Here is a 10,429-nt window from a genome sequence, read left to right as displayed (position 1 = left end):
GTGCCGAAACCAGGAAAACCGGTTCCGTTTAGCGTAGTTTTGTCCCGGCTCATTGACGGCTACAGTCGCCGGGACATCCGCCGATTTAAAGAGAAACGACCAATTAGTTTAACTAACATTGAAATGTCGCCCCCTGCCCTTGTTGTTCTTTCTAATTACGAGAGTTTCTTTTCAAAGCGCGGAAGTGCTAATGGAGTATGGCGGAGGGTTCGCCAGCAGGAGACAACAGCACATGTCGGGCATGTTGTGGCCTTTCCCCCCTCGCCACAGTCACGCCAGTTTGGGCCGTTTACAGTTGTTTACGATGCATGTGAAATTTTAAAGCTCTGGTTCGGTTGCTTTTAACACGTTTAACATACAATAAAAAAAGAAACAAGCTCAGGTGTGTAAAGGTTGGGGGTGGGGTAAACACTGGAAAGGAATGACTATAAACACGTGGATAGTTTGTCATATATTTAATCACAACCAAAGTACATGCAGCCTTTTCCTTATTTTTTAAAATTAACATAAGGGTCAATTCTGTTGTCATTTAAAGACATTTCATCAAATGCAATTATATATGGCAGTAGTAACCATTTAACTACATGAATCATTGTCGTAAAGCTTAGGACTCCCTTTACTATTATTCCTATTTTGTATATCGTGTATTGTAGAGCCTTGGATTGACCCTTTTAACCTCATCAAATGTCGTGTAGTCAAAAATCCATAGTAAAACACATGAAAACTAGTCAAAGATATTCTGACAGTAGTCCGCTGCGTTTTTTAAGGACTAATTGCAAAAATACTCGTCAAGGAACCTCTAAATCAGTGTTTTTCAACCACTGGGCCGCGGCTGTGAGATACATACAGTCTAGTGTGCTTTGGGAGATTATCTAATTTCACCCATTTGGGTTAAACATATTTTTTGCAAACCAGTAATTATAGTCTGCAAATTATGTGTTGTTGTTGAGTGGTCGGTGCTGTCTAGAGCTCGGCAGAGTAACCATGTAATACTCTTCCATATCAGTTGGAGGCAGCCGGTAGCTAATTGCTTTGTAGGTGTTGGAAACAGCGGGAGGCAGCGTGCATGTAAAAAGGTGTCTAATGCTTAAACTAAAAATAAACAAAAGGTGAGTGCCCCTAAGAAAAGGCATTGAAGCTTAGGGAAGGCTATGCAGGACTAAAATAAAACTGAACTGGCTACAAAGTAAAACAAAAACAGAATGCTGGACGACAGCAAAGACTTACTGTGGAGCAAAGATGGCGTCCACAATGTACATCCGAACATGACATGACAATCAACAATGTCCCCACAAAGAAGAATACAAACAACTGAAATATTCTTGATTGCTAAAACAAAGTAGATGCGGGAAATATCGCTCAAAGGAAGACATGAAACTGCTACAGGAAAATACCAAAAAAAGAGAAAAAGCCACCAAAGTAGGAGCGCAAGACAAGAACTAAAACACTAAACACAGGTAAACAGCAAAAAACTCAAAATAAGTCACGGCGTGATGTGACAGGTCGTGACAGTACACCTACTTTGAGACAAGAGCTATAGTGATGCATGGTTGGTTATGGTTTAAAGTCATATCAACAATTGCGACAACGACTTTTTACTGTCAAATGAGTTTCGTTCTTTAATGAGTTCTGCTGGTGGTTTGCCTCCAGATTTTTTCAACACAAAAAATGTGCCTTGGTTCAAAAAAGATTGAAAAACACTGCTCTAAATGACAAAAATGTTTGAAAGGTGATTCCTGAAAACCGTATAGTAGCATCATTTCTGTTTTTAGGAAGGCCCAACTGACAGGAAAGCCAAGTCGAAGATCTTCTATGATGGGAGTACTTTTGTTTTGAATAATCTATTGCAAACATGCTACTTGAAAAACCTCGATATGACAGGTGCTTAGCTGTTTTTGGACCTTCTGTAAAAAACGCTACCAAAGATTATCAATATGACATACGCATACTGCCATTTTTATAGACTTTCTGCAAAAAATTCTAGGCAAATATCCTCTAAAATGACAGGAGTGCTTTGACTAATGTGCAGTAAATTCCTAAAAACAGCAAATGGGACCATGCTTTTTACGGACCTTTTGCAAAAAAGGGCTAGTCAATGATCCTCTATGACCAACTATAAACTATTTGTCAAAGATCCTCTAAAATAACAGGGGTGCTATGACTAATGTGCAGTAGATTCCTAAAAATGGCAACTACTGTATGTGACCTACTGCAAAAAGAGGGCAAGGCAAAGGTCTTGTATGACCAACAACAAACCACTAATCAAAGATTATTTTAAAAAGGAGCACTCTGACTAAAGTGCAATAGATTTCTAAAAACAGCAAACATGTGACCATGTTTTTTAAAATACCTACTGGGGGGGAAAAAGGTAAGTCAAAGATCCTCTATAATGAACAGTAAACCACAAGTCAAAGATTCTCTAAAATGACAGGAGTGCTTAAACTAATGTGTAGTTAAAAGGCAAGTCAATGATCCTCCATGACCTACTATAAACCATGTGTCAAAGGTCTTCTAAAATAACAGGGGTGCTATGACTAATGTGCAGTAGATTCCTAAAAATGGTAAACATATGACCTACTGCAAAAAATGTTAGTCAAAGTTCCTCTATGACCAATTAAAAACTACAAGTCAAAGATCCTGTGACTGTAGTGCAATGACTAATGTGCAGGACATTTCTTTACTTAAAGAAACTACTGCAAAATTACATGTCTAAAGACCATTTTTGACATTAGCGCGCTGCAAAAACACTAAAACCAAGATCCTGTAAAATGACAGGAGCACTCTGTTTTTACACTAGTTTCATAGAGCCATCTCTGCTGTTTTTACTACTACCACTTGTTACTCCAAAAAAGGAAGAGTCAAACAAAGATCCTCTATGACCGACTCCAAACCACAAATCAAAGATCCTGTAAAACTGACAGGAGCACTCTGACAGTAGATTCCTAAAAATAGAAAACAATGCGGACCATGCTTTTTTAAAGGCCTTACTGCACAACACACAAACACTGGTCAAAGATCCTCTATTTCACATGGCACTGTTGTTTATAAGGAGCTACTGCAAAAACACACAAAAAAAGTATGTTAAATGGCAGGCGTACTCCGTTTCCCAAAAAACAGCAAAGATCCTTTTCTGCTGTTTTTAAAAGGAGCTACTGCAAAAAAGGCAAGTCAAAGATCATGTGAACAACTACAAAACCACAAGTCAAAGTTTGTCTAAAATGACAGGAACATTCCTAAAAACAGCAAACATGGAACCATACTTTTTTAACGACCAACTGTGAAAAAAGGCATGTCAAAGTTCCTTTGACCTAATACAAAAATACTATTCAAAGATCCTCTATTTGCCATAGCACTCTACTGTTAAAGGAACTACTGCAAATATATTTGAAATGAGTGCACAGCCGTTTTTTAAGGGCCTACTGCAAAATTGCAAATAAGATATCCTGTGAATGACGATATCACTCTGTTTTTACAGTAGTTTCCTAAAAACAGCAAAGATTGCTCTCTGCTGTTTTTAAAAGGACCTACTGCAAAAAAATGTCACGTCAAAGATCCTCTACGACCAAATACAAAAACACTAGTTAAAGATCCTCTAATTAACATGGCACTCTACAATTAAGGGAACTACTGCAAATATATTTTATATGAATACACTGCCATTTTTGAAGGGCAAAATCACTAAAACAAATATCCCGTGAATGACAGGATCACTCTGTTTTTACAGTAGTTTCCTAAAAAAACGCAAATATCGTTCTCTGCTGTTTTTAAAGGATTTACTGCAAAAAGAGGGAATGTCAGAGATCCTCTATGACCAAATAGTCAAAAATCTTCTATTGTACGAGGCTATTTTTGAGAACCTATAAAATGTCTCTTTAAAGATCCTCACCAAGTCTTTCCTAAATCTTCCCAAGTTTTGAACTAAAGCGTCGGGACAATTTGATGTGGATTTGACCGGCGGGCCCCCTATTGACAAGCCCTGACATATGGTACTGTTGTATACATTTATTGCATGGACATCCAGTTTTTGGGAAGGTAACATGAGCTCAGTAACACTGGTGAGTCAGAGCAGGGAAGAGGCTTTGTTTTTGTCCTCTTCAGCTGGATTATGTCCACCGGGAAGCGCTTGCGTAACTCGGATAAACACACTTCTCCCCCTTAACAAAATCTTTAAAGTTGCACTTTTGATGTAGTGTTTCACAGCTGCAAAACGGCATTATAGTGGAACCTCCAAGGAATCAAATTTGCTCAGGTTTAGTGGAAATAGAGATGATCTGTTCCAGGTTCAAACTGGGACCAATCTACACCTTTTTATATGCTGTGCAGTTTTTTTTTAAAGATTTTAAGGAAGTCCTACAACTGTAACATAATGTTCGAAAAATGTTAATTGTTACGTGTTGGTGCTGTGCAGGTGATGGCTGTGGCCCCACAGTGTTGGGCCCCAGCAGCGGCACCCTGTCCTCAATGGGTTATCCGGCGACGTACCCCAACAACACGGTGTGCGAGTGGGAGATCAGCGTACCTCCAGGCAAGAGGGTCCACTTTTGCTTCGCCCAGCTGGACATTGAGGACCGCGACTGCCAGGTCAACTACCTCCGCCTGTACAACGGCATCGGACCTGACAGGAGAGAGATCGGTACGATATAAATGATATCAATTTGGCTGACGATAGAGCTTTTAAAACTATAATAACGCGTCCTAGCTGTGTCTTGCACATTTGATGGGCGTCCTCAACGCAATGTAGCATTCTTGCTAGCAGCTAATGTCCCTCCACAGTGCAAAGCCACGTCTAAGTCAGCAATCCTCGCCTCCTTGGCGGCAAGTGAACACATCGTCTTACATTTATCATCACTGGAGGACGAGGAATAGCTAAACATGCTACACAACACACCGTAGGAGGATATGCTAATCGCTAAGATAGAACTGTTGAACGTAAACATAGTAGGGCTGGGCGATATGGTCGAAAAAGTATATCTCGATTAGGGCTGCAACAACTAATCGATTATAAAAGCAGTTGCCGATTAATTTAGTCATCGATTCGTTGGATATATGCTATGCGCATGCGCAGAGGCTTTTTATTTTATTTTATTTTTTTCAAAAATGTTATTTTATTGTATTTTTTTATTTTTTTAAAAATAAACCTTTATTTATAAACTGCAACATTTACAAACAGCTGAGAAACAATAATCAAAATAAGTATGGTGCCAGTATGCTGTTTTTCCCCCCAATAAAATACTGGATAGGATAGAAATGTAGTTTGTCTCTTTTATCCGATTATTAATCGATTAATCGAAGTAATAATCGACAGATTAATCGCTTATCAAATTAATCGTTAGTTGCAGCCCTAATCGCGATATATTTTTACTTAAACTCGATATTCGATATATATCGATATTTTTCGGTGAAAGTATACATATAAAGATATTCATTTTTGAGCGCTATTCAGCGAAATTGAAGTGAATGACAACTGTACTGTAAACGGTCATTGGCACTTTTATTAACCCAGTTAGTCAAGATGAGTATTAACAGTACAGAAAAGAAACTGTTTAAGTAGTACAGAATTACATAACATAAATAAAATAGAAAAATATTATTTCTACGTAAAATAAAATAACACAGCTGTGAAATAATACAAAATGTATCAAACTCAGATAAAAAAATATGTTTGCAGGCAGGCACTTTGTGATTTCTCTTCCTGGTTCGATGACCCGCTCTATCTTGCCTCTCATTGACCTGTCCCTAACCAATCGTGACTCATCATACTAAACAACCAACCAATAATGGATGTTCTTATACGTCCAAGCACGTCTTGGAAGGAGGAAGGAAAGTGTTAAGAGGGAATGAGAAGCGGGGGAGAACAAAGAATTCAACAAAAAAGCGGTGTTTAACGTGAAATAAATTATATCGATATTACGATATTTTCTTAATTCATATCTTGTTTAAAAATGTATCAATATATCTTACAAACTCGATATATCGCCCAGCCCTAAAACATAGGCAGGCAAATCGATACAACTTTTTTTTTTTTTTTTTTACTGTATGCGTAAGAGCAGCTGAACGAGGCCGCCATCAGCAGTCCAGCAAAATAGTGCGGACTTTTACGAGATCTTGCAAATCCGCGCGTAATCATTTGATCAGGGGAGTTGTAGTAAAGTAAACCACAAACAGTTTATTCTGTTGTACTCACTCACTCACTCACTCACTCACTCACTCACTCACTCACTCACTCACTCACTCACTCACTCACTCACTCACTCACTCACTCACTCACTCACTCACTCACTCACTCACTCACTCACTCACTCACTCACTCACTCAGCTTGTATTTGACACAGGCACTCTTATCCCCATATAGGTGCCCAAGATGTGCCTGTATATGATTTTTTAAATTTGGACCTCCAAAATCAGCATGTCCTCATCATTTGTGTCAACGAAGTGAAATTACGTCTGAAAACCTTCGACAAGTTGACTTCATGTCCGTCACCGCCTATTTGGAAGTTTCAAAGTGTAATATACAATACGCCTTGAAAACGGAGTATTTTATTTTGACAGTAAACCAGATAGTTTATTTTGTAGATGTGCATAACTTCCTGTCCAACACAAGCGGATTTTAGCTGACTGGAACGGATTTGTTGCGTCGACCGCCAAATATAGAAGCTTTGCGTATATTTAGCGCATTTTGACCCACGGAATGACCGTGAATAAAACCGGAAAGAGTTTGCCGTCGTTTAAATCAGCGCCAATAGTAGAAAATAATTACAATATGTGTCTGATAATGTTACACCGTCATCTTGGATTTTTATTTGGTTATAATTGTGATAAAAAATTAAAATTATTTAATGATCTTGACAATTTTAAAAAACAGCAATGACACAATCAAAACTGCCCATGTACTTGGTATTGGATCGATACCCAGATTTGTAGTATCGTCCACAACTAATATACAGTATCGAAACAACAGAAGAATAAGTGCCAATTACAATTTAACTGAAGTGTAGAAAGAACCATTTTACAGCAGAATATAACTCAGATATTAACAGTAAATTAGGAAGTAGATTAATTGTAGTTTTTAGAAAATAATGCAACCGGAAATGACACAATATGTTACCACATATGTCAGCTACCAAATTAGAAGTAACCTGTATTGAAGTGGCTGTATTATCATTTATATACCAAATAATATATTGTGAAATATATCGTTATTGCAAGAGGCTGCAGTGTATCGCGGTAAAGATGTTAGGTCATATCGCCTATCACTAGCGCCCCCTATAAGTCGCTCCGGAGTATAAGTCGCTCCGGAGTATAAGTCGCACCGGCCGAAAATGCATAATAAAGAAAGGAAAAAACATATATAAAACCTACTCAGTGGCCTAGTGGTTAGAGTGTCTGCCCTGAGATCGGTAGGTTGTGAGTTCAAACCCCGGCCGGGTCATACCAAAGACTATAAAAATGGGACCCATTACCTCCCTGCTTGGCACTCAGCATCAAGGGTTGGAATTGGGGGTTAAATCACCAAAAATGATTCCCGGGCGCGGCTACGCTGCTGCCCACTGCTCCCCTCACCTCCCAGGGGGTGATCAAGGGGATGGGTCAAATGCAGAGGACAAATTTCACCACACCTAGTGTGTGTGTGACAATCATTGGTACTTTAACTTTAACTTTAATAAGTCGCACTGGATTATAAGTCGCATTTTTTGGGGAAATTTATTTGATAAAACCCAACACCAAGAATAGACATTTGAAAGGCAATTTAAAATAAATAAAGAATAGTGAACAACAGGCTGAATAAGTGTACGTTATATGAGGCATAAATAACCAACTGAGAACGTGCCTGGTATGTTAACGTAACATATTATGGTAAGAGTCATTTAAATAACTATAACATATAGAACATGCTATACGTTTACCAAAGAATCTGTCACTCCTAATCGCTAAATCCCATGAAATCTTATACGTCTAGTCTCTTACGTGAATGAGCTAAATAATATTATTTGATATTTTACGGTAATGTGTTAATAATTTCACACATAAGTCGCTCCTGAGTATAAGTCGCACCCTCGGCCAAACTATGAAAAAAACTGCGACTTATAGTCCAAAAAATATGGTAGTCAAAATGCCTTGGAAGACATGCTCGCATACTGTACAGGTAATACATTTTATGACCATTAAACACATGGTCAGTAACTTATGAACAGTTGATTGCCAAGTCCCACCCCTGCAATGAAGTTCTGCTTCATGGCGGCCATGTTTTCCAAATACTCGTCCTTAAATCTTACACACATGTGCTTGTCAGCCCCTAAAAGGTGTTTACCAAATGTTGTGGGGATTCGACGAAATAGTCTTTAGTAACCTACGAATAATTAGCCGACAGACTAGCGAACTGTCTGTTTGGCTTACACCCAGCAACGATTAGTATGCTAGAAAATGTTGTGCTCTGGCTCGTAACTCGTCTTTTTGACTCACTTCCATTGCAGCGAAATATTGCGGCTTGAACCTGAAGGTGGACGAGCTCATCGAGTCGACCGGAAACCAGGTCACCGTTCAGTTCATGAGCGGGACGCATCACACTGGACGCGGCTTCTACCTGTCCTACGCCACCACCGAGCACACAGGTAAAACCGGCAGTACGGTTATTAGCATGTTAGCATAATTAGCGCCAAGTTACTAAACTTTTTTTCTGTATGTCGCAAACAAACTGCGCCCAATGAGTCCAATTTAATGACTTTGCACCAAAAAAAAGAGGCCGTGCGGATGTCAGTGCAGCTGAATCTTGGCGGTAATCTCCTCGTTTGTCATTTTTACAGTATATTTTGCGCTAATAATAATATCATAGTAACCATTGGTGGCGCTAGCATTATTCACAATGACTCAGATGCTGGTTTACTATGTACTAGGTACGTGTGATTCACGCTTGAATGCGCCGTTGTGAGTAGTGACCGCGTTGTTTTCGTCACCACTATACACCTATACCAGGGATCGGCAACCCAAAATGTTGAAAGAGCCATATTGGACTAAAAATAAAAATACAAATCTGTCTGGAGCCACAAAAAATTAAAAGCCTTATATAAGTGTTATAATAAAGGGAACACATGATGTAAGTGTCTATATTAGCCTACTATCAAAGGCTGACGGAAATCTTTGTTGACAGAAATGTTTTAATTTTTATTCTACATATTTTTGCAACATTGGAAATCATTAGTAAAATGGAGACTTCTCACAGGATGAGATAACTTCTGGAAATTACTGGCCAAAGGTATAGATGTGTGTCCAAGTTTAAGGGAACGGCAGGCCGTCTTCTTCGAATGGATTTATTACAATCTTTGCAAGCTTGGTAATATTTGCTGTGGTCTGGAACAACATGGCACACAACTATGAGAAATGCAGCCAATATTACATACAGATAATGTGTCATGAGGCATGCAAATATCAATTAAATACACAGAGGACATAAGTAAAGGAAATAAAATGAGCTCAAATATACCTACAAATGAGGCATGATGATGCAATATGTACATACAGCTAGCCTAAACAGCATGTTAGCATCGATTAGCTTGCAGTCATGAATTGATCAAATATGCCCGATAAGCACTGTAGCAAATCAATAAAATCAACAAAGCTCACCTTTGTGAATTCACGCACAGCATAAAACGTTTGGTGGACAAAATGAGAAAGGAGTGGCATAAAAATGCGTCTTTCTGTGGCAGCATCGGAGAAAGTTGTACATGTAAACAAACTACGATGAGTTCAAGGATCGCTGAAATTAGTAGGACAAAACGGTGCTTGCCAAATACTCTCATCAGGGAAGCATGTATAACATAAACAGTGGGAATACTAACAATTAGGAAGGATTGTGTCATGTTTGTTCTCCTACAGAAAATATATTAAAACAAAAAATAAATTTTTTTTGTTCATCTTTTTCCATTTTCACACATCTCTGAAAGAGGTCCAGGGAGCCACTAGGGCGGCGCTAAAGAGCCGCGGGTTGCTGACCCCCGACCTATACTCATGACTTAGAACACATATCCTAGCATATTATGAATATTGAAATTTTGAAATTGGACAAGTACTTGCGCCACACTTGATAAAACTCCCCTGCAAAAAATCTACATTGGAATAAAAACTTACCGTATTTTTCGGAGTATAAGTCGCTCCGGAGTATAAGTCGCACCGGCCAAAAATGCATAATAAAGAAGGAAAAAAACACATATAAGTCGCATTTTTGGGGGAAATTTATTTGATAAAACCCAACACCAAGAATAGACATTTGAAAGGCAATTTAAAACAAAGAATAGTGAACAACAGGCTGAATAAGTGTACGTTATATGAGGCATAAATAACCAACTGAGAACGTGCCTGGTATGTTAACGTAACATATTATGGTAAGAGTCATTCAAATAACTATAACATATAGAACATGCTATACGTTTACCAA

At 38.5% G+C, this 10,429-nt stretch overlaps 1 protein-coding gene across 1 annotated transcript in view; it reads left to right on the top strand.

Moving 5' to 3' along the window:
• The window catches only part of dcbld2 (discoidin, CUB and LCCL domain containing 2), a 57,073-nt gene that overhangs the window by 462 nt on the left and 46,182 nt on the right, over positions 1-10,429 (top strand). Inside the window, exons 2-3 of the mRNA XM_062061405.1 lie at positions 4,409-4,633; positions 8,472-8,609. Coding sequence (XP_061917389.1) covers positions 4,409-4,633; positions 8,472-8,609 — 363 coding nt within the window. The remainder of the gene's footprint in view (positions 1-4,408; positions 4,634-8,471; positions 8,610-10,429) is intronic.

The sequence above is a fragment of the Entelurus aequoreus genome, linkage group LG10, assembly GCF_033978785.1.
Source record: "Entelurus aequoreus isolate RoL-2023_Sb linkage group LG10, RoL_Eaeq_v1.1, whole genome shotgun sequence".
Lineage (NCBI taxonomy): Eukaryota > Metazoa > Chordata > Actinopteri > Syngnathiformes > Syngnathidae > Entelurus > Entelurus aequoreus.
This window is presented reverse-complemented; position numbering and strand designations above follow the sequence as displayed.